Source organism: Chanos chanos, chromosome 9, assembly GCF_902362185.1.
Source record: "Chanos chanos chromosome 9, fChaCha1.1, whole genome shotgun sequence".
In the NCBI taxonomy this organism is placed as follows: Eukaryota; Metazoa; Chordata; class Actinopteri; order Gonorynchiformes; family Chanidae; genus Chanos; species Chanos chanos.
Window position 1 is genome coordinate 29132539 of NC_044503.1, and position 25865 is coordinate 29158403.

The 25865-nt window shown below is 39.1% G+C and overlaps 1 protein-coding gene across 1 annotated transcript; it reads left to right on the plus strand.

Moving 5' to 3' along the window:
• Window positions 1–4771: 4771 nt before the first annotated feature.
• On the plus strand, window positions 4772–21853 carry LOC115820013 (tripartite motif-containing protein 35-like). The gene is made up of 6 exons (XM_030783450.1): window positions 4772–5167; window positions 5425–5520; window positions 6005–6235; window positions 19545–19567; window positions 19649–19767; window positions 21309–21853. The coding sequence occupies exons 1-6, from the start codon at window positions 4772–4774 to the stop codon at window positions 21851–21853; spliced, it is 1410 nt and encodes a 469-aa protein (XP_030639310.1).
• Window positions 21854–25865: the final 4012 nt, after the last annotated feature.

The window sequence follows — 25865 nt, forward strand, 5'->3', positions numbered from 1 at the left end:
CTCTGTTCTCTCTCTTCAGCTTCTGTGATTCTGGACCCCAACACTTCTTCCGTTCTTCTACAATTACTGTAAATTGTCTCCTCTTAGGATCTTACCACTGAAATGTGGTGTCAGTGTAGAAAAGCAAAGTAAGAACTGACAATGTCTCTACTTTAACTAACATCAAATGTCAAATTATTTTCTTTAACAAACTGATATCAACATTGTACAGATCTGGTCACATTCAATTATATGACAATAACTTAAGGTGATGAATGAAAATGAGTAAATTGATTTTTTTTATTATTTTCTCAGCATTGCAGCTTTTAGAGGGAAAAAAACTTATTGAACTTACCGGCTTTACTCTACTGAGCTTTAATCACACGTGTAATAATTAACCAAGAAACAGCATCAGTGTTTAGTTTTCAGAGAGTATTCACATTTGAAAATGTTTCCTAATGAAAATGAAAGTTTTTATTCAATTGCCTTATAAAGAGAACTGGAGCTACTGATGGTGAGAGAGAAGGTGAATCTCCAGTCTAAATACACACTATGTTGAGACAGGGAGAGTTTTAGTGTGTGAAACCCACTTAGGGGCTTTATAGGAAGATTCAGTTAAAACATTCTTGTAAAGTGTTTGTCTCTTCTGTGTTTGTTTGAACCTTCTATACATGGTGACATTGTTATAATTGTAGTATTCAGCTATGGTCAAGGGGAGGCTCCATAGCTCAGTGGTTAAAGCACAGGTCTTGCAAAACAGGGTTTGTGAGGTCAGTCTTCACTGAGGCCTGGTTCAAGAGATGCTCTCATCTTGGAAAAATTCATGTTACATTGATGTTGTTCTGAGATAATTCAGTTATACAGCTCTATTACAACTTAAAGACTGGATGACAATCAAGCTAGTTTCTATCTGCACTCCATCCTCACATCGAAGAAATAAAGATGCAAGGAGAGTGTGTATAAATTTCTTCAATTTACTGCAACCTATTGTTTCTGCACAACAGGTTTAAGTTTAAGTTTAAATTCAAGGCACGGTGGCCAGTGGACTTCTTTTTAACTCTTGAAGCAACTAATAAACTAGCATCCTGAGAGTGCAAGGTGCGGAGGGGGGTCATTGGGTGTAATTAATTCGAACAGGTAGGAAGGCGCACGCCTATGGAGAATTCTAAATGTTAATAGGAGGACTTTAAAATCAGCCCTCATGTGAATCGGGGCCAGTGAGGTTAGGCCAGGACGGGAGTGATATGGTCAAACTTCGGAATTCGGGTGAAGATTCTGGCAGCAGCATTCTGGATGAGCTGAAGACTTCTGGTAGTAGAGGCAGGGAGACCAGAGTACAGAACATTACAGTACTCAAGGCGAAATGTGACAAATGCATGAACAATCGTTTCTGCATCAGCGATACATAGCATGGGCCTAATTTTCTGCGATATTGTGGAGATGATAAAAGGCCGTTTTCGTTATGTTCTTGATATGAGTGACTAGCAAGAGACTAGGGTCAAAAATCACACTGAGGTTTTTAGCTGTGGAATTTTGCAAGAGAATACAGTTGTCAAAATTTAATGTAAGATTATTAAAAAAAATGCTTATGCACAGGGGGACCAATGACCAGCATTTCTGTCTTGCCTGTGTTAAGCAGTTTGTGGACATCCAACTTTTAAAAGCACAGAGACACGCCTCAAGGTTAGCCAATTCAGAACAGTCATTGTCCTTGATTGGTAAGGAGACCTGAGTATCATCAGCATAACAGTGGAAGCTAATGCAGCGCAGTGAGGAAGACGTGTTTTACATACCTTAGTGTTAATTAATTAGTAGGTAATTTAGGGTTGATGCAGTTCTTAGTTACTCACTGGAGCTAGTTAATTCATCTTCATATAGAGAATTCATGAATAAATAAGCAGCAAGTTTAGATTATGTATTTGTCTGGAAAATTTATTTGGGTCATTAATGGGAATTCTGGGATGTGTAGTACATGTGCGTATGTATATGTGTTTAAAATTCTGATTGATATTTGTTCTGATGTAGTAATTTCATATGTGGTATGAATGTGTAAAAAGTAGTATTTTTGTTATTCCAGTACAAAAAAAAAGTTTATTATTCGTAGAATTAATACCCATGACATCAGAGGTCAAGAGGAGAGAGAAGAGAGGGAGAGAGCAGGAGAGCAACTGCGAGAGAGAGCCTGAGTTTTGTACATTTTGTGAAGTATAAATATACAATGTGAACAACGTTGAAATTCTCGAATACTGCACCTTAGTTTTTAGGGTACTCGAAAAGAATACCCATAGAGAGCTAGACAGCGGTGTAGCGTATTTTTTTGTTGTCGGTAAGAGTTGTTGATGAATAACTAGTCATTAATCTTAGCCTTATGTTGGAGGAGAGGAGTCATTGACTCATGGGACTTCGCAGCCTCAGAGGTCTTTTCCTTAGCAGGTTCTCTAGTCCGCTTTTAGCAAGCCAGAGCCAGTTATCTATAAAACCGTATCCCTGATCTTCACAAATGTAACGACCTCGCCTCCCCCCTTGTCTGCCTCAGCCACTGAGCGCTAAGCATCGCCGGTCTACTGATCACCGGTCTGATCATCACTCACCACCTTCACCTGTTCACTCGTTAATTTCATTAACTCTCCTCCCTATTTATACTCCTTAGTTGTGCACATTCGTTGCAAAGTCTACTCTTGGTTATGCACCACAGACCTTTGCCTGATACTACTTGAGACGAACCTGTTTGTATTTATTGTGAGAAAGACCATGTTGAACTTTCTAAGTTCCTTGTTTCCTTCTGCCTTTTGTTTGAATAAAATCCTGTGTTGCGCACTTGCGTCCTGCGACAGTTTTGGTTTTCTGACAACAAAACTGCGCCAGCCAGCGATTCAGTTGCACTAATCTACTATATCTTTCATCGTTACCCCTAGCTGGTAGAGGGCCGGAGACAATTAATCGATGCCGACACATCTTTATTGCAAAGTCACAAGTCCTAGCTATGTTGACCTTTGTGACTTCTGATTGCCTCATTCTTATATCATTGGTGCCAACATGAATACAATGTTGTCATAGCTGATGTCTATGGGGTGTGCCTTATCGATACGGCTAATCCTGTTTGCCAGCACTCTAAGGTTAGCTTCTATATTGGGATCTCTGGCTGTGATTTCACAACATGAGTGACAGGTACCAAAAGTCAGAAGTGAACCACTGACAACTCCACATTCTGAGAGGCACAGCAAAAATAGCGACAGATGCGTGAGAAATTCTGGATGGTCGTTGATTTTGTAAGAGGAAAACTTTGTCACGCCGTTGAAAATCATATTGAGTGTTGTTCAAAATACCAGTTATGTGCAGGGCAGGAATTTCACCGACGGCACGATGGCTATGGCTGTCATTGCCCCTCTCTCTGGCCTTGATGCCCCTTTGAAAATCGCATGTTTACTGACCACTGTGGCCTTGGTGCCCTAGACAACTGCCTTTATTACTAATATTTTTTTTTTCCTGTTTAATGAAGCCAACTGATGCAGCAATTTTTTTTTGTCTGGTTATGTGTCATAATGTTAAGGGAAAAATTAACCTACTACTTCTGTTCTGTGCTTCTGAGTCTGTTTTCTGAAGAACACTATAACTGAATGCACTGTATAAAATTTACATTTCACATTTGTGTAATTTAAAATTTCAAATCACTGTTCTTACTTTACTATAACCAATCAGAACACTCCTTATTTTTAATCTTGCATAATCTCCACACTATATAAAGGTGGAAAACCCGTTTAGTGATATCTATATACTTACTGTTCTACTCCAGTTGAGGTCAGCATACAAGGTAAGAAGACTGATAATGGAGATGGTGATGAATATGGAAATAATAAAACTAAGGAAAATGAAGAGGACAGTTTAAATGAAGCAGTACAATTTAAATGTGACTGTTGGTCACACAATCAAAACAAAACCTATGTTAATTACCATGCTAATTTCAAATAGAAATGTAGACATTTTATGATGAAAAAAATATAACAAATTTCTTCCTAATAACAAATTGTCCTGCCTCAAATTATATAAACCAAAAGTAAGACATACAACAAAATGAAGCAAAATAAAGTCAGTCTACTTCAGTCCTATTGGGTATATAGAAGGTCAGAAATGGTTTGCTGCGATGGACTGGTGTTTCCTTTTGCCCTATGAGCGCTGGGATAGGCTCCAGTACCCCCTGCAACCCTAATTAGGATAAGCGGCTTAGATAATGAGTGAGTGAGAGAGATATGGTGTGTATAACTTTTCATACATCTAAATGTCTTTATTACATTTTCTTACTGTTACTGTATCCCAGTACTAAATAGACAGTCAATACACTATCTGTCTGCATTGAATATTAAATTTAAATTTAATATTAAATTTAAGTCCTCTTCGATAAGAGGACTCAGGAACCAGTTATAGAAGAGCCTTGGTCCTCTAGGAGGACAATCTGACATCTTTAAAAGACACAAGATATTGTAAACCAATCAGAATCCTTTATTTGAAACCCTGCCCTCTGACACACTTTGTGAGAAGCAGTTAAATCAGGAAGTGTCAGATTGTTTGGAATGGCAGAAAAGTTCTACCTGACAAATTAAACTAAACTTATTTTAAAGTTTAATCATTGTTCATCAAACATTGATTAAAGGATTTACAGAGTCTGCAGGTCACAGTGGACTATAAATAGAAGACAGGTTCTTGTGAGTTTACAGTCTGTTTTATAACCATAAATCAGAAAGTGAAAGTAGAGCTAAAATACAAGGAGTCACAGCAGGAGTGGACCTGTTACAATATGGCTTCTCAGATATCAGAAGAGGATTTCTCCTGTCCTGTGTGTTATGACGTCTTTAAGGATCCTGTTCTCCTGTCATGTAGTCACAGTGTCTGTAAAGTCTGTCTGCAGCAGTTCTGGGAAAAGAAGGGAACTCAGGAGTGTCCACTTTGTAGGAGAAGATCCTCAAAAGCAGATCCTCCCCTTAACCTTGTGTTAAAGAACCTGTGTGAGGCTTTTTTAAAGGGAAAAATTCAAACTTCATCAGGGTCTGAGGAGTTCTGCAGTCTACACAGTGAGAAACTCAAACTCTTCTGCCTGAACGATAAACAGCCTGTGTGTGTGGTGTGTCGGGATTCAGAAAAACACACAAACCACAGATTTCATCCAGTAGATGAAGCTGCTCATGGTCATAGGGTAAGAAATACTCTGTGTTATTCGGATTTCTCCAATGAAATATTAAGTATTTTCATGGGGAAAAAACAGGTCCCTGATACTTTAATTTGAAATAGAACAAATAAAACCTTTCATATAGATCATCATGTCTATAATCATCATGAACAATATTCAAAAACAGCTGTCTATATTCATTATAGAGGGATGTTTTAGATACCCGACATAAACACATGTAAGCAAATGCACTACCTAGACGCTAAAGTTTAGTTTGATTCCAGGAGGAACTCAGGACAACACTGAAGCCCTTAAAGGAGAAACTGGAGATTTTTAAAAAAGTCAAAGTGACCTGTGATGAAACAGCACAATACATTAAGGTGAGGAAAACAAACATGATATGTAGGGGAGAGTGGAGCACAACACTTTTGGTTTTGGTCAGTTTTGCTCAAATATGAAAATTTGGTTTTTGGTTCAAATTTCTGTCTCTCTCCCTCTCCCTCTCCCTCTCTCTCTCTCTCTCTCTCTCTCTCTCTCTCTCTCTCTCTCTCTCTTTCTCTCTCTCTCTCTTTCTGTGTGTGTGTCACACAGCTTATGTTCTAGCATAAAAGCGCTTTACATAAGGGCATAAAGCACAGAAGCATAACGGTTTTATTTTAGATTTTGAATTTTTTTTTTTTTTTAGTTTATTTTATTTTACAAGAATTTTACATCTTTGTGAGAATTTTGAGACTGCAATTAAAAGAAATGTAGTCAATAATTTTGAAATGATAACTGATGCCAAAAGTATGCTCATTGAGTAATGAAATATTGATTAAAATCTTTATGAAAAGACCAAGTCTGTTTGAAATGTTTTCTAAACAGACTCAGGCCCAACACACAGAGACACAGATTAGGAAAGAGTTTGAGAAGCTTCACCAGTTTCTACGAGATGAAGAGACAGCCATGATAACTGCACTGAGAGAGGAAGAGGAGCAGAAGAGTCAGATGATGAAGGAGAAGATTGAGAAAGTGACCAGAGAAATTTCCTCTCTCTCAGACACAATCAGAGCCATAGAGGACAACATGGGCACAAAAGACATTCTTTTTCTTAAGGTAAGAATCTCTCTCTCTCTCTCTCTCTCTCTCTCTCTCTCTCTCTCTCTTTTTCTGTCCTATCCTCTGCCCTATTGTCTGTTGGTCTGTCCATCTGTCTGTCTGTATTTCTCTGTAATAAATCATAAACCTTCACCACATACTTTGTGATTAACTAATTCTCATTTGATATTTTTTCACAGAACTTTGTGGACACAAAGAAAAGGTAAGTAACTTGTCTCTCAACTCTCTTCTTTTTCTCTGATACAAAACCCACAGCAGCACTGACTCCTGAATGTTATTCCAGAGCCCAGTGCACACTGCAGGATCCACAGATGCTTTCAGGAGCACTGATCAATGTGGCAAAGCACCTGGGCAACCTGAAGTTCAGAGTGTGGGAGAAGATGCAGGACATTGTTCAATACAGTGAGTTAATATAATTAGACAAGAAAAAAAAATCAAAAGATTCGATAAGTCATTCAGTAATGCATTTTGTTCATGCACTTACAATCCCACTCTTACAGTTTTCATCAGGTACTGGTCTGAATGTAAGATAAATGACTCCTAAGAGAGACTGGAGTTAATATGAGGCAGATAAAATTGTTAAATTTTAGAGAGATAGAGAGTGAGAGAGAGAGAGAGAGAGAGAGAGAGAGAGAGAGAGAGAGAGAGAGAGAGAGAGAGAGAGAGAGACTGTGATGTGATGGTGGTTTCTCCCAGTCACATTTGTTCTGTTTTTCCTTTGTTTATTAAATAAAAAATCATATACAGTTTTTTTAATTTAAAAAATAATACACAGTAAGTTTAGACACAAATCTCACATATGACTGAACAGAGTGGATTTTAACCCAGAGTCTAATAAAGTAGAATAAGAGGAGAACCTCAGAGTGTTACACCAGATTAAACCAACTCTCAAAACTAACATAACACACAACCAGCATTTGGAGTAACTGTAGTTCCACTACTATTGGTGGTAACGACTAATGTAACTAATTACCTTTTCAAATTAAACAACGCAATTACAATTACTGACTTTAAATGGGCTCGTTACTCATACTTTTGTCTTGCCTGAAAATATTAATGGACAACTGCAGACTATAGCAGACAAATGCAGCCTATTCCCTAAATTTATGTGTGGCCTCTGTTTCATTCTTGTATGATCAAATAGTAGCTGTAGAACCGGGCTTGGTAAGGTTCAGTAATTTATTTTTACATTGTGGAAGTCCCAACACCTGTGAGGCTGTGAGTTTTTAACTACCATCTTCTTCAAGCGACCTGAACCCAACCAAGAAACACAGATGCAAAGTGTTACATCTTGTCCCACAGTATGTCACAGTAACACCAAAATAATACATCTATGTATGCATTAATAAGAGAACTGAAGCAAACATTTAGAAGTAATGCAAAAGTTACTTTCCCTAGTAACTAATTACTTTTATATGCAGTAATTGGTAAAGTAATTCTAGTAACTGTAACTAATTACTAATTTTCAGTAACTTGCACAATACACAAACAACTGATAAAACGTACAGGAAAGTAATACAAAACACACACACAACTGATACAACACACATACACACACACACACAACTAATACAACAGATATTAACAGAGAGAGGGGATGGCAGTGTGGTACATGTTTGTATATGTACTACTGTTAATTCCATAGACACCAGCAACACACACACGCACAGTACAGTACAGTACAGTACTCCTTAACACATTTGGTTGAATAATCTCAGTAATGATTACACTGTAGTTCATATGTATTTATACAACTGACTTCATCATTATACAATGCAATGTCTCTATGCTTTCTTTTTGTGATTGGATTCATTCTCTCTCTTTTCTGTTTTCTGAGACTCAGTAATCCTTGAAGATAAATTGATAAAAATATATACATGTAAACATACTGAATATTTAATCTCTCCCTCTGTCTGTGTTCTCTCTCTTCAGCTCCTGTGATTCTGGACCCCAACACAGCAGAACCACGACTCATCCTGTCTGAGGATCTGACCAGTGCGAAAGACAGTGATGAGAAACAAAAGATTCCTGATAATCCAGAGAGATTTGATAAATATCCATGTGTTCTGGGCTCTGAGGGCTTTAACTCAGGGACACACTGCTGGGATGTTGATGTTGGGAACAGTACATTCTGGATCCTGGGTGTGACCACAGAGTCAAACCAGAGGAAGGGGGAGACATTCTTTGACACTGGTGTCTTGTGTGTGTGGGGTATAAAAATGGTAGATACTGGTCAGGAGGGTCATCTACTCCACTGACAGTGAATAATAAACTCCAGAGGATCAGAGTGGAACTGGACTGGGACAGAGGAAAACTCTCATTCTCGGATCCTCTAAATAACACACACCTACACACCTTCACACACACTTTTACTGAGAGAATGTTTCCATACATTTGTAATTTCTGTGAACTCTCTCCTCTGAGGATCTTACCAGTGAAATGTTGTGTAACAGTGAAACAGAACAGTTAGATCAAATGTATGTTGGTAAAGGAGAAAAAGCTTCATATTAATGTGAAATTTAAATTTATGATGTCTGATCTAAAAGTGTCAGTGCTTGAAGAATATTAATTTGACTTTTCATTTTGGAAAACACAAAGTCACTCTTTTCAGTGTCAAATATGATATCATACAGATAAAATTACATTATAGCATTTTTAAATGCTACACAGCAAAATAAAAAAATAAAATGAATAAAATCATACTTTTTTCCAAAACCTTATTTTAGTTCATCTACCACAAATATCTTCTTGCTCCACCATCTCACTGGCTCCTCATTGTTCAATAAATATGATTGTAGTCATTAAAAATCCATGCCCATATATTCATGTTTGTCAAAGTAACAAAGTTTCACAGCCCAAATGTCTTTATTTTAATAATGTGAATTGTTAAAGACTTTGATACATATGTCGTACTGTATACCCCAAATGGTATATAACACAGACCAACCCTAAATAAATGAATAATTTTTTTCTTTCTCTTGTTTCTACTGCAAAGAGTTTATATTTTTCAAGAAGAGAAACCACAGAATGCTCTTTCTTGGCTGTGTGACCTCACATATATTATCTCACATATATCATCTCACATATAACATCTCCCATACATCATCTCACATATATCATCTCATATATATCATCTCACATACATCATCTCACATATATCATCTCATATATATCATCTCACATACATCATCTTGCATATATCATCTCACATATATCATCTTGCATATAACATCACACAGACACCCATCTATACCTCCGTTCATCCATCTGCCCCCCTTCCCTCTCTCTCTCTTTCTCTCTCACTCACTCACACGCACTCACACACACACACACACACACACACACACACACACACACACACACATATGAGGGGTGGAAGTAACAAAAATTAACTGGTAAAAATGGAAGTGATGAAAATGCATGTGAATTGAAAAATAGAGCGGTAAAAATGGATGTGAAATGAAAAACAGATAGAGATACAGATAATGACATCACTGTACACCTCTAGTTAATATGCTCTAAAATGATAGGATGAGTGGGACTAAAACTGTATAAGTGGCCTATTTGTGTAGCTCACTATTCCACCAAACACACTGTCATCATAAATTTTGATAGTAAGAATTTATTGACAACCTTTTCTTGCATGGTAATGATTTAATGATAATGTTAATCAGTAGCTCCTTGAATGAAAGAACATAAGAACAAAAAACACGCCAGGTCATGGCAGGCACAACTCAAAATAAAAAAATCCTTTATCCAATCAAATGCATGCGCACGCACTCAGAAACACACACACACACACACACACAAGTGTTTTGAAATACCCAATTGTAATAATAATAATATAGTATGGTGCAGTCTCTAGGGACACACCCGTCACATTCTGCCTTTAGACAAATATGTTGTGATTCTCTGTCTCTGCACAGTGGGTTGGAATTTTGATTGACATGATAAACCTGCCAAAGTTCTCTGAGCTGCCTGAACACAGTTGTTAAAACCCTGGTCTTATCAAGCTGGGGCAGCAAGCTCACCCCCTTTCTGGGAGTCAGAATATATTCATCTATGACAGAAAAGAAATAAAGCAATTAAGTTAGATTACTCATTGTAGAAGCATGGGACACTTGTACCTTGATTAAAACAAAAATGATCAACACTTCGTCAGTGTTGGTCAGGACACAGAAACAGGTCTCGGAAATCTGTGTAAACTGTATTGTATGGTGTAAAACCTTAAGCTCAATAACTTTAACCTAAAACGTTTAAAGCGCATTAAAGAGAACTATGTTTATTTGAGCTGAAAGTGGAATCATCAGTCCAAGCAAGAGATGCCAACCTGGTTGACTCTCAATGAAATCATTTTAGGAGTGTTGTACACATACCTGACGGAGGGAAAGACAGAGCAACAGAGACAGAGAGGAAGAGAAAGAGATTGTGCAATTCATCCTGAGGCCAGAGCATCACACAATCAGAATTTTCCTTCACCAAACACTCCAACCTCTGTCATATCATCAGTGAAAGAGGGAAGGAAGAAATCAGTATGTCCAGGATCTCAGGAATCAGTCTCGACACATTTCACTGTAAAAACCATAGCAAAGAACAATATTACTGTAAGGAAATAACCTTTAAAATTATCACTATCTGATGAAGATTTCTCCTATCTTGTGTGCTGTTACATCTTCAAGGATCCTGTTCTACTGTCCTGTAGTCATATTATATGTGCAGTTTGTCTGGAACAGTTCTGGAACAACAAAAGGATCACAGGAATGTCCAGTTTGTAGGAGAAGATCATCAAAACTGGATCCTCCCTGTAACCTTGTGTTAAAGCACCTGTGTGAGACTTTCTTACAGGAGAGAAGTCAGAGATCTTCAGCAGGGTCTGAGGAGTTCTGTAGTCTGCACAATGAGAAACTCAGACACCACTGTCTGGAGAATAAACAGTCTGTGTCTACAGTAAAACACATATCATGGTTGTAACTATTCTTGTTCTGATTACATACAGCCGCATACAACTGTCAATCCAAATATCAACTACATTTTCTCAATTAGCTGTTGTCTTTCAATCCAAGCTAGGTGAAAGAATGAAAAATTGTCATATTTTTAGTGGGTCTGCAGCCTCAAATGTAACATCACTAACTGGTGTCAAATGTTGTAATCCACTGACAGTAAGTGTGTAATGGTATGTATATAAGTTCTGTTGTTACACAGAGCTGACACTTTGGAAAAGGGGAGATCTCCATCTGTTTGGTTTCATGTTTTTTTTGTTGTTGTTGTTGGGGTTTTTTTGTTGTTGTATGAGTTGCATGGCTCTTAGTTCTTGCCAATCATTGTCATGTGATTATATGAAAAGAGGAGAATGGGTACAGCACAGATATGAGCTTCCTTTAGCCACAAAACAAAAACATTCAGACTTTGGCTTCTAAGAAACTGACGTGCAATACATAAATCTCCCAGGGCTAACCAGAAACATATTTACATTTGTAAAATGATGTTTTATTTAAGTTTCTTGGTTTGGTTGGTTTGTTTTTGCTCTAAATGCACACAATATGTAGAGCTTGGTCCTGGCTTCATGATTCTATGTATTTATTAGTGTCTTACCTTTTAGATGACGATCAAGATATTTTGGTGTACACAAATTCTCTGTACACAAATTCTAAACTTTGATTGGTCTTCACTAAGGGTAAAAAGGCAATATCAGCATCAACATTAAAAACCTGAAGATGATACTTGATATCACTCAGAAATGAACTAAGAACCACAATAATTTCACTCCATTTAACATTTTTAGGATGCCCCTCCTGGAATTGCAATCTTATCATGGTAGAGGGGTTTGTGAGCCCCCGTGATCCTGGGAGCTGGGCTGTCTGGAGCATGCAGCTTCTGGTAGGTCACCCAAGGCAGAGAGGTCTCAGGTGCGGGGCCAGACAAAAAGCGATTCTTAAAGCCCTTATGAATATCATCCACAGAGAGAGGGAGACCGGGGTCCACTCCCGGAGCCAGGCCTGGTGGCCCGCCCTGCTATGGGGTCCGAGGGGAGAAATAGGGGCCGGGTGCGATGCCACACGAGTAGTGGGTTGGGGTGAAGGCCCCAGCGGACTGAACTTACGGTACAGAAACTCGCTTTTGGTACTTGGAATATCACCTCTCTGAGGGGGGAGGGAGCCGAAACTTATGCGTTAGGTGGAGCAATACCAACTAGATACAGTTGTGCTCACTTCTACGCACAGCTTTGGCTCTGGAGCCAAACTCCTGGATGGGGGCTGGACTCTATCCTTCTCTGGAGGTGAGAGGCGATGGGCAGGTGTGGGGTTACTTGTTAACCCTTGACTGAGCGCCGCTGCGTTTGAGTTTGTCCCAGTGAACGAAAGGGTCACCTCAATGTGACTTTGGGCTGCAGGGGGGAAATCTCTGAAAGTCACCACAATGTATGCACCGAACGGCAGCTCGGAGTACCCAGCCTTCCTAGAGGCACTGGAAAGTGTTGTAGTGAGGACACCATGTGGGGATTCTGTAGTTCTGCTGCCAGACTTCAATGCTCACGTTGGCAATGATGGAGAAACTTGGAATGAAGTGACTGGCAGGAACGGCCTACCTGATCTGAACCCGAGTGGTGCTTTGTTGTTGGACCTCTGCACGAGTCATGGATTTTCCATAATGAACACCATGTTCGAGCATAAGGCAGATCACAAATGTACCTGGTACCAGAGCTCCTCAGGCCAACATTCGATAATCAACTCATCAGACCTGCGGCCGTAAGTCCTGGACACTTGGGTGAAGAGAGGGACAGAGCTGTCAAGTGATCACCGCCTGGTGGTCAGTTGGATCAGATGGGGGGGGGAGGCTGCCGGACAGACCTGGTAAACATAGTGAGGTTGAACTGGGAACGTCTGGCTGAGGACCCTGTCCGGAAGGTCTTCAGCTCACATCTTTAGAGGAGCTTCTCCCTGATCCCGAGGGAGGTTGGGGACATTGAGTCCGAATGGACATTGTTCAAAGCCTTCATTGTTGAAGCGGCAGCTTTGAGCTGTGGCCAGACAGTCATCAGTGCCGGTTGTGGCGGCAACCCAAGGACCCGGTGGTGGACGCCACCAGTGAGGGAAGCAGAAGAAGGAGGCCCTCCAGGCTTGGCTAGCTCGGGGGACTCCAGAATTGGCTGAGAGGTACCAGCAGGCCAAAAGGGCTGCAGTGATGGCAGTCATGGAAGCAGAAACTCAGGTATAGGAGGAGTTTGGGGAGGCCATGGAAGAGGACTTTTGGTTGGCCTCAAAGAGGTGCTGGCAAACTGTCAGGTGACTCTGGAGGGGCAGGCAGGGCCTCATCCATGTTGTTCTCAGCAGGGACAGGGAGGTTCTAACCTCGACTGAGGATGTGGTCAGATGGTGGAAGGAACCCTTTGAGGAGATCCTAAACCCGACTGACATGCCCCCAGTGGAGAAGGCAGGGCTGGAAGATTTGGGAGGGTTGTCACCCATCTCCCTGGCAATGGGAGATGGGTGACGCAGTGAGAGCTGTGATAATCGCAGTGAGAGCTGTGTTCGTATTCACGGCACGAAGTCAAACTCATTCCCAGTGGGTGTTGGACTCTGCCAGGGCTGTACCTTGTCTCCAATTCTGTTCTTGATTTTCATGGACAGGATTTCAAGGCTGATGCACTTATTGTAAGTCGCTTTGGCTAAAAGCGTTTGCCAAATACCAAATTGTAAATTGTAAATTGTAAGGCGCAGCCTCAAGTGGAGGAGTTCAAGTGTCTTGGGGTCACAAGGCGGATCAGGGCGGCGGCAGCAGTCATGTGGTCGTTGTACTGGACCGTCATGGTGAAGAGGCAGTTGAGCCAGAAGGCAAAGCTCTCAATTTACCAGTCGATCTTTGTTCCAACCCTCACCCATGGCCACGAGCTCTGGGTAGTGACCGAAAGAATAAGATCGCAGATACAAGCGGCACAAGTGAGTTTCCTCTGCAGGGTGGCTGGGCACACCCTTACGGATAGTGTGAGAAGCTCAAACACCCGGGAGGAGCTTGGAGTAGAGCTGCTGCTCCTCCGCATTGAAAGGAGCCAGTTGAGGTGGTTCAGGCACCTAGTCAGGATGCCCCCTGGATGCCTCCCTGTGGAGGTGTTCTGGGCACAATCAACTGGGAGGAGACCCTGGGACAGACCCAGGACACATTAGGAGAATTATATACCTCGGCTGGCCTGGGAACACTTTGGGAACCGGTTCTGGATAAGCGACAGTGATGATGATGATTTTTAGGATGTCATACAGTATTTTTAATTCACATTGGATTGGATTTGTTTCTGTGTCTTTAAAGGACAAAAGCTATTAGAGCCAAATAAACTTTAAACTATAACTTATATGAAATGTACTAAGTGTCTGTTGTAGGAGAGACTCCCAGGTCAGGGCCAGATACGACCGAGTCCCTTCTCCACGCTAAATGCTGTACTTCTTATGAAGAGTTTAAATTGAATTCTAAGTTTCAAAAAGCAGTCAAAGTCTTCAGGAGTCCGATGCAGTGTAAGTTTATTGCATTAAGTAGTGAACAAAATACAACAAACTGAGTCAGGTCCCAGGGAGTGACTGAATCTAATACAGAAAATCATTCACTTATATCTAAAATTTTATCAGCATGCTAAACCTGTGTATCCAGTAAGCGCATAACAGGGTTGTATGGTAACACGCCTTTCATCATCCATTTTTGCATGGTCCAAGCCATTCGCTTCCAGAAATTTCCCCAAATTTTCCCAGAATTTCTTTATTCCATACATCACTGTTTCCGACTTCCTTTTTTGGCAAAAAAATGATGATTCGGTCATGTCCTTACTTTGCTTTGGATACTCAACCATGTCCTTGATCTCACCTCAGATATTTTACCCCTTAACGCAGGTGTTCGTTATCAAGCGATGGGCTAGTCCATGCAAGGCGGACACTGAAGCAACTACACCCTGGCCATTACTTATGCTTCCCTGTCACTATGACATAGATTTTCCTTTTTTGATATATCGAGGCCTTCTTCTGTTGTCTTCAACTAACAGAGGCCTTCTTCCATTTCTCCAACACTGTCTCCAGGTGAATTCCCTTCTCAGTGAATAGAAAACTCCAGAGTGGAGCTGAACTGGAGAAAGAGTATTAGTGTCCGACCATCTAAGAAACACATACATATACACTATTAAACACTCTAACAAACACGTACATATACACTTTTAGACGCTCTTACAAACACATGCATATGCACTTTTAAACGCTCTTACAAACACATGCATATACACTTTTTAACACTCTTTCCCTGAAAGTGACTTTCCATTCTTCTATAACTCTACTGTCTCTCCTCTGAGGATCTTACCAGTGAGGGGTTGTGTAACAGTGGAACATCAGAGTTGGAACATCAGTGGAACACTGAGATGTTGATGTAATTAATGTTTCTCTGCTACATATTTTACATATTTTTTTATAAAAAGTGGGTGCACTTCTACAGGATTTTCCCATCCTGAATATTTGAATTGAATATCAAACTAAAAAGTTACTAAAGGTCTGAATAAGCTGATTTGGTTATAGTTGGAGAAAAGCCATTACATGTCGTCCTCTAAGGGGGAAACTGGCTACCTTTGACATATTTAAAAACAAAGAAATCACAGCCAAATCAGATTCACTCAGCTAAATTCCAGCCCTTTGACACACTTTGGGAGAAACAGGTACATCAGGGAGTTGAAGGGAAGTCAAATGAAAGGAAGTCAGCATTGCCCAGCTTGTAGGAGAAGATCCTCATGAGATGATCCTCCCTCTAAACATGTGTTAAAGAACCTGTGTGAGGCTTTTTCTACAGGGAAAAGGGACAGCTTCAGCAGGGTCTGAGGAGGCCTGTAGTCTACCCAGTGAGAGATTCAAACTCTTTTGTCTTGAGGGTAAACAACTTGTGTGTCTGGTACTCAGCAAGCATTACAAATAAACATTGTTAGTTTTGAGCAAAAAAATCTCACCTATCCAATGTTGATGACATAGCAGTAAGACTATTTAAATTAATTTCTCATCTTGATGGAGACAGACGTGAGAGATTGTGGTTAATCTCCTGATGAGTGTACTTGGTGTTTATCATTGTTTGTTCTGTGCAAATCAGTCATAATACAGTGTTATAAATCTCTTACTGTAGATTTATGACTTATGCCTGACTCACAGCAACTACAGGTCTTCATCACTTTAATAAACTACATTATCTGTTAGTTGATGTGAGGAACATTCCATATATTTGCATTGGTTAACATACAAAACCAATCGTAATTGCCATGACATTGTAATTACTATACTGATTTGAAATTTAATACATTTAAAATCTCTTTCTAATAGCACACTTCCAGTCTCAAGTTGTATAGAGCCCTAACCAGAACTAATAAAATATGAAACAAGCGTTTGAGGTTTTGTTGCTGTTGTCCTTGTTGTTGCCATTGTTATTGTTGTTGTTTTGTCATTTGAAACTTCTTTATTTATGAATGGATGGTAAAGTAAGAGTGAAGTATGCTTTGCATATTTCTATAAAACAGGTACAATGAAGTTAGTCTGTTTTAAAATTGTTGATTTACATACATAATATATACTTATACAATATCTTTAAATTTGATTATATCTCTAATGTAGATTATGCATCCTTATTTAACGTACTATGGTATAGTTATAGTTTAGGCAATTCTTATTGTCTGTAACCGCATTTTTATAGGATGTTCTCATCCTGAATATAATACAGCTGAATATTAAATTAAAATGTCACTGAGGACTTTGGTAAACTGAGTGCAGGTACAGTTGGAGAAAAACCTTTACACTTGATCCTCTAGGGGGACAATTTCATATTTGAAAACACAAGAACTTATAAACCAATCAGAAACTTTCATCTGAAACCACACCTTCTGAGGAGGAGGTAAGTCAAGTGTCAGTTTCTTTGGAATTCAAGAGGAGCTCAGCTTCACAAATTGAACCAAACTTACGTTAGAGTTTATTTATTGTTGAACAGACAGTGACTAAAGGATCTACAGAGTCTGCTGATCAGAGTGAACTAAGGGAACAAAACAAAGGTTACAGTAAATCTTCTATTTGTTTTCCGACCAAAAATCAGACACTGAAATTTAAGTTGAAATACAAGGAGTCACTCCAAGGGTGGCCCTGTTACAACATGTCTTCATCAGAAGAGGATTTCTACTGTCCCGTGTGCTGTGACGTGTTTAAAGATCCTGTTCTCCTGTTATGTAGTCACAGTGTGTGTAAAGACTGTCTGCAGCAGTTCTGGGATACAAAAGGATCACAGGAGTGCCCAGTCTGTAGGAGAAGATCATCAAAATCAGATCCTCCCCGTAACCTCGTGTTGAAGAACCTGTGTGAGGGTTTTTTAAAGGGGAAAACTGGGAAAACAACATCAGGGTCTGAGGAGATCTGCGGTCTGCACAATGAGAAACTCAAACTCTTCTGTCTGGAGGATAAACAGCCTGTGTGTTTGGTGTGTCGGGATTCAGAAAAACACACAAAGCACAAATTCCTCCCAATAGATGAAGCTGCTCATGATCGTAGGGTAAGAAATATCCCGTGTCATTAATATTTCTCAAATGAAATGTGAAGAATTTTTATGTCAAAGAACGTCAGTGCAAATGGAAAGTTTATTTGAAATAGAACAAATGTAACCAGAAATACAGAAACGCTGTTTATATTTGTTATAGAGGAAAGTTCTGGATACTAGACATAAAAACATGCATGTAAATGAACTACACGGACACTAAAGTGTTTTTTAATTCTAGGAGGAACTAAAAACTACACTGAAGCCCTTACAGGAGAAACTGGAGATCTTTAAAAAAGTCAAAGCGACCTGTGATAAAACAGCAGAACACATTAAGGTGAGAAAAATAAACATGACTGGGGCACAACATTTTTTGGTTTTTTGCTGAAATATGAAAAAGATCATGCAATAAAAATACATACCCCATTGACCATTATATAAAATCTGTTACTTGCTAAACAACATCATTTTTGTTATTTTACTTATGCCTAAATAAACACATCAATTAATTTCTCATTTTGATGTCACTCTGATAACATACAATGTTATAAATGTCCTAAGTTAACACACAAATGTAACCAGCGTCACACAGTGTAAAAATGTTCACGAAGCCAAAAAGTCTTGAATAAACACTAATCTAGATAAACATTAGTCTAAATAACCATGTTAGTGCTGGAGTTAACTGGATATCTGCTGTCTCTCTGGAAAATCTCCTTAAAATACTCTTAACCTGCTCTTAACCTTTTTATTGTTTCTCTACTTTTTTTGTAACTGTAAGCGTGTGATCTTTTTTTTTTTAATGTGTGAATAGTAGCAGTAGTAGTAGTAGTAGTAGTAGTAGTAGTAGTAGTAGTAGTGGTAGTAGTGTGTGTGTGTGCGTGTCTGTGCTTGTGTGATTATTGCATCACACAGGGCCTGTTCATTAGCATCAACAAAAGTATGTCAGTGTTGAATGCAGAGGAGCATGGATTTTATTGATTTTATTTATATGTTTTATTTTTTTAATTTTTACAATTTTACTTTATTTTACATGCATGTTATGTCTTTGTGGGATCTTTGAGACTGCACATTAAAAAAAATGTAATCAATACTTTTGAAATGATATTTGATGCCAAAGGAGTAGTGTTTGACTATTGAAATATTGATTAACACGATATCGACCTGCATTAAAGAGACCTGGTGTCAGAGTTCAATATGACATCTATATTGTAACTGGCTCAAGATAGTTTGTGTCCTGTTTTACTCTACTGACAATGGCTTTATGTCAGACAAATAGCTGCTAAAATCTTTATGAAAAGACCAAGTCTGTCTGAAATGTTTTCTTAACAGATTCAGGCCCAACACACAGAGACACAGATTAGGAAAGAGTTTGAGAAACTTCACCAGTTTCTACGAGATGAAGAGGCAGTCAGTATAACAGCACTGAGAGAGGAAGAGGTGCAGAAGAGTCAGATGATGAAAGAGAAAATTGAGAAAGTGACCAGAGAGATCTCCTCTCTCTCAGACACAATCAGTGCCATAGAAGACAACATGGCTGCGAAAGACGTTCTTTTTCTGACGGTAAGAATCTCTCTCTCTCTCTCTCTCTCCCTCTCTCTCTCTCTCTGTCTCTCTCACTCTCTCTCTCTCTCACTCTCTCTCTCTCTCTCTCTCTCCCTCTCTCTCTCTCTCTCTCTCTCTCTCTCCCCTCTCTCTCTCTCTCTCTCTCTCTCTGCCTCTGCCTATCTGTGCTTCTCAATAATAAATCATATACTTGCTGAAAAACTCATCTCATCTCTTTTCACAGAACTTTGAGGCCACAAAGAAAAGGTAAGTAGCCTGTCTCTTAACTCTCCTCTTTTTCTGTGATACAAAACCCACAGCAGCACTGACTCCTGAATGTTATTCCAGAGCCCAGTGCACACTGCAGGATCCACAGATGCTTTCAGGAGCACTGATCAATGTGGCAAAGCACCTGGGCAACCTGAAGTTCAGAGTCTGGGAGAAGATGCAGGACATTGTTCAATACAGTGAGTTTACATAAGAGATCATTTGACAAAAAAAAAAATCTAAAGATCTGGTAAATCATTCAGTAATGCATTTTGCTCATGTATTTGTGATCACTTTCTTACAGTTTTCATTACATACTGGTCTGATTGTAAGATAAAAGACTCATAAGAAAGACTGGAGTTAATATGAGGCAGATAAAATTGTCAAATATTGCAGAGAGAGAGAAAGAGAAAGAGTGAGAGAGAGAAAGAGTGAGAGAGAGAAAGAGAGAGAGAGACAGAGAGAGAGAGTCGTTTCTCCCACTCACATCTGTTGAGTTTTTCCTTTTTTTAAATGTTTCCTTTTGAGAGTCTAGTAAATAAAAGACAGGTATTCATGTGGCAGTGTGAAACACAAGATCACAAGACAGGACAAACGTGAAGACAAATGAAATTACTGCAAGAGTTTAAAACACAAACACCACACAGCTTATCTTAAAATACAATCATATACAGTAAGAGTGATACATATCAATACAGACACAAATCTCATATATGACTGAACAGAGTGGATTTAATCCTAGAGAGTAACAGGGTGGAATAAGAGGAGAATCTCAGAGTGTTAGACCAGATTAAACCAACTCTCAATAGAGAACTAACACACAACTGTGTATGCTGTATTAGTGATCTGCGGATGAAAATTAGCCTCATGCTAACTCTGGTACAATGCATCACATGGTAACATTTATGTTTAATATTGTACATGGTCCCTTACAAATAAAATAAATAAATAAATAAATAAACAACTAATACAACACACACACACACACACACACACACACAACAAATACATCACAAACACATAACTAACACAATAAACGCGTGACTAGTACAAAAGACCCACAACTAATACAACACATACACAAGAAATGCAACACACACACAACTAAAAAAAAAGGACACATTCAAACAACTAATACAACACACAGAAATGATACAACTCATAATTAACACGACACCCACACAACTAAAGGTTGATTTATACAGCATAGGTACGGTGTAGGTTCACTGTAGGCTCTGCGTAGCCGCGTACCCTGCCCCGTAGCCTGATGTGCACCTCCCAAGAAATGTAACTCCGCGTCGCTGCGACGCGTGTCGAAGCAGACCACGACAACTGTGATTGGTCCGCTTGGTGGCATCACCCTCCTCCTGCCTCAATCCGTCCAATGGTCGCACACACCATCTCCTCCAACGTCTCCTCTCTTGTCTGCATAGCAGTAATTTCAGTGAAAGTAACTGCTGTTCAACATTTATTAGCTCAACTCCACCATGATCCACGCAGTTTCAGTTGCCATTTAAAAACTTCCTGCAAAATGGTGAACTGAGCGCACGTAATTTTGAGAATCCCCGTTTGTTTGTCCTGCAAATTTTAGAAGCTAGTCCTTCTAAGTGTAGTAGACTTTAACACATTACCTGAAAACTGTGAGTTTCAGTAAATCAGTGAAGATAAATTAATAACAATATAAACATATAAACATAAGGAATATTCAATCTTTCTCTTTGTCTCTGTTCTCTCTCTTCAGCTCCTGTGATTCTGGACCCCAACACTGCTCATCCAGGTCTCACCCTGTCTGAGGATCTGACCAGTGTGAGATACAGTGATGAGAAACAGCAGATTCCTGATAATCCAGAGAGATTTGATTGGTATACATGTGTCCTGGGCTCTGAGGGCTTTAACACAGGGACACACTGCTGGGATGTTGATGTTGGGGAGAGTACATGCTGGACCCTAGGTGTGACCACAGAGTCAAACCAGAGGATGGGAGACACATTCTTTCACACTGGTGCCTGGCGTGTTCGGTTATATGATGGTAAATACTGGTCAGTGGCCTCAGGAGGGTCACATACCCCACTGACATTTAAAAAGAAACTGCAGAAGATCAGAGTAAAACTGGACTGTGACAGAGGAAAACTCTCATTCTATGATCCTCTAAATAACACACGCTTACACACCTACACACACACTTTTACTGAGAGAATGTTCCCATTCTTCTATAATAACTGTAAACTCTCTCCTCTGAGGATCTTACCAGTGAAATATTGTGTAACAGTGAAACATCACAATTAGGTCAAATGTATGATTATATATGAGAAAAAGCTTCATATTGATGTTAAATTTAAACTTGTGATGTCTGATTTAAAAGTGTATGTGGTTTAAGAGAATTAATTTAACATTTTGGAAAACACAAAGTAAGTCTTTTCAGTGTTGAATATTACAATATACAGATAAAATTAAAATTACATTGTAAAGGTAAAAATAAAACAAAATAATTTTTTCCAAGACCTCATCTCAGTTCATCTACCACAACCATCTTCTTGCTCCACCATCTCACTGGCTCCTCATTGGTTAAATAAATATGATTGTAGTTATTAAAAATCCATGCCCATGAATTGTTAAAGACTTTGAAACATATGTCCTACTGTATACCACAATATATCCTATAACACAGACCAAGCCTAAATAAACAGTCCTTTTCTTGTTTCTACTACAAAGAGTTTTATTTTTCTAAGAACAGAAACCACAGAATTCTCTTTCTTGGTTGTGTGATCTCACATACATTTTCTCACATACATCATCTCACATATATCATCTCACATACATCATCTCACATATATCATCTCACATATATCATCTCACATACATCATCTCACATATATCATCTCACATACATCATCTCACATATTTCATCTCACAGATATCATCTCAAATATATCATCTCACATATATCATCTCACATACATCATCTCACATACATCATCTCACATATATCATCTCACAGATATCATCTCACATACATTATCTCACATACATTATCTCACATACATCATCTCACATATATCATCTCACATATATCATCTCACATACATCATCTCACATATATCATCTCACATATATCCTTCTATGAATCTGTCCATTCATCCATCTGCCCCCACCCCTCTCTCTCTCTCTCTCTCTCTCTCTCTCTCTCACACACACACACACACACACACACACACACAGAAACACACAAATGCACGAACACAGAGGTACTTTCTGTAGCTGTGTAGTGTGGATCAAGTATTTACCTCAGTCTATCTCTCTAATGTTTACTGCAGAAATGTTGATTAGAGATTGTAAATAAATACATAAAATGGCGGTGTGTGTTCCTGGGGGTGTTTTTATTATCTGCACTCTTTGTCTAAATTTATCTTTTGTCCTTATGCTTTATGATTCTTTACCATAAGAATCAGATCTGAATGATCTATGTGTTTTGTGAATAATAGTAATAATAAAAATAATAATAATAATAACAACAACAACAACAACCTCCCCCCCCCCCCCCCCCCCCACACACACACACACAAGCATTTTGAAATACCTAACTGTAATTATAAAATTGCAGAGTGCAGTTTCTGGGAACACGCCTGTCACATTCAGAGAAATATGTTGGGTGTGGTTCTAAACTCTGCCTCTGTGTGGTGGGTTGGAAGTTTGATTTACATAATAAACCTGCCAATGTTCACTGACCTGCCTGATCACAGTTGTTAAAACCCGCGTCTTGTCAAGTTAGGGCTGCAAGTTCACCCCTTCCTGGGGGTCGGAATATATTTACATACATTTACATACATTTACATATACACATTTACATATATCTTTTCAACGTAAATATGCGACGACATTCAGATGTGACATACAAAAACATGAATGATTTACATAACATCTCAGAATGATTTCAGCAATTTGTACAGAATTCCAGTGTGTGCTTAACAGAGCTTCACAACTAACTAATTAATATGCATAAATGCAAGTGTGAAACGAATTACTTGAAACTTGGAACAGTGTGAAATTTAATATAACAAACATATGAAATATAACAAATGGAAATATTATAGATTATTATTATTTTTCGTTAAAAAAAAAAAAAAAACTGTAAAAAGAGTGTAAGAGCAAAATTTTCAAGAACTCAAATCAAAATCATCGACAAAAATGTTTGGAAATTCATTCATTTTCTAAGCCACTTATCCTAATTGTGGTCACACAAGGTGCTGGAGCTTATCCCAGCGTTCATTGGGCAAAAGGCAGGGAAACACCCCGGACAGGTCGCCAGTCCATCGCAGGGCACTTTATTGTCTCCAGTTCACCTGACTTACATGTCTTTGTACTGTAGGAGCGCTGGAGCAGACGCAGACACAGAGAGGACACGCAAATTCTACACAGAAAGGACCCCGACCGCGAAGCGAGCCCAGCACCTACTTACCGTGAGGCGACAGCGCTACCCACTGTGCCACCCTTTGGGAAGTTGTATTACGATAGCATCAGCATTTGTCCTGGTGGCAGTGCTGGTCATCACACACGGTGAAAAGCGACTGACAGCGAGACACAGATGGATTTTACATTGTAGTCCTAGTGATACCAAGATAAATTTAAGAAATGCTGATAATGAGAAGTGAATTATCTGATTTACTGTTTAGCAGTTTCTCACACAGCACAAAAGTCTAGAAGAAATATTGCAATTAAGAAGAAACTGAGAAGAAACTGAGAAGAAATATTGAAGAAACTGAGAAGAAATATTGCAATTAAGATAGATTATTCATTATACAAGTATGGAACATTTGTATCTTGTCGGTAACAGAAACTAGTCAAGACTTTGTCATGTTGGTCAGGACACAGTAAGTGGTCTTGGGAATCCCTGTATATTGCATTGTGTGGTGTAAAACCTTAAGCTCAGTAACCTTAACCTAAAACCTTTAAAGCTCATTAAAGAGAAATACATTTATTTAAGCTGACAGTGGAATCATCGGTCCAAGCCAGAGGTGCCAACTCGGTTGACTTAAATCATTTTAGGAGTGGCATACACGTAGCTGATAGAGAGACAGAGACAGAGCAGAAGAGACAAAATGGTTGAGAGAGAGATTGTGCAATTCGTCCTAAAGCTAGAGTGTGATGCAACCAGAATTTCCCTTTACTAAAAACTCCGCCCTCTGTCATATCATCAGTGAAAGAGGGAAGGAAGAAATCAGTCTGTCCAGGAGCTCAGAAATCAGTCTCTACACATTTCAGTGTAAAAGCCATAATAAAGAACAGTATTACTGTAAGGAAATGACCTTTAAATTATCACTATCTGATGAAGATTTCTCCTGTCCTGTGTGCTGTGACATCCTCAAGGATCCCGTTCTTCTGTCCTGTAGTCACACTGTCTGTGCAGTTCGTCTGGAGCAGTTCTGGAAAAACAAAGAATATCAGGAACGTCCAGGTTACAGGAGAAGATCATCAAAACTGGATCCTCCCTGTAGCCTGGCGTTAAAGAACCCGTGTTAGACTTTCTTACAGGAGATCTTCATCAGGGTCTGAGGAGTTCTGCAGTCTGCACGGTGAGAAACTCAAACTCTTCTGTCTGGAGGATAAACAGGCTGTGTGTGTGGTGTGTAAGGATTTAGAAAAACACAGAGGACACATAGATGAAGCTGCGATTGCTTTTAGCGTAAGAAACAGTGAACAATTAAAAATTCCATGACAAGGAACACGAAGGTTGTTTTAATGTTTATCTAAAAAAATAGAACAAAAAATGCTAAACTATAAAACGTTTTTGGTACCCTTGTTTTTAACTTATTAATTCGTTTTGTCCTCTTTTCATGAAGAAATGTACGTGTCAAACATGCATGCACAACTTCACATACAGAGACACTTTTAAAGTAAAACAGCGTTTTATTCAAGGAGACTCTCCTGACTACAGCAGAGCTGTACAGCAGAGACTGAAGGTCTTTATTAAAGTCAGAGAGACCTGTGAGAAACAGAGAAAGGCACATTAACGTGAGAATGAATACTGAATATTTCACACAGTGTTACGTTTAATGACAAAACGTTTGCCAAAAAAGTTACAAAAAAATGCAAAATCTGATCAAAATGTTTACATTCCAGATCCAGGCTCAACACATGAAAAGACAGATTTAAAAAGAGATGAAGAGACAGTCAGGATAACTGCACTGAGGACTGAGAGAAGAGGAACAGAAGAGTCAGATGATGAAAGATGAAGAGAAGATGAGTAGAGTGATGTCGGCTTTTTCAGACACAATCAGAGCCATTGAGGATGAATTAGATG

Excerpts from the sequence above, each read along its gene's own strand:
- LOC115820013 (XM_030783450.1), top strand. The coding sequence starts at position 4,772 with ATGGCTTCTCAGATATCAGAAGAGGATTTCTCCTGTCCTGTGTGTTAT. Across the intron at positions 5,168-5,424 it reads AAGCTGCTCATGGTCATAGG|GAGGAACTCAGGACAACACT; the intron begins GTAAGAAATACT and ends GTTTGATTCCAG. Across the intron at positions 19,568-19,648 it reads TTTGAGGCCACAAAGAAAAG|AGCCCAGTGCACACTGCAGG; the intron begins GTAAGTAGCCTG and ends ATGTTATTCCAG.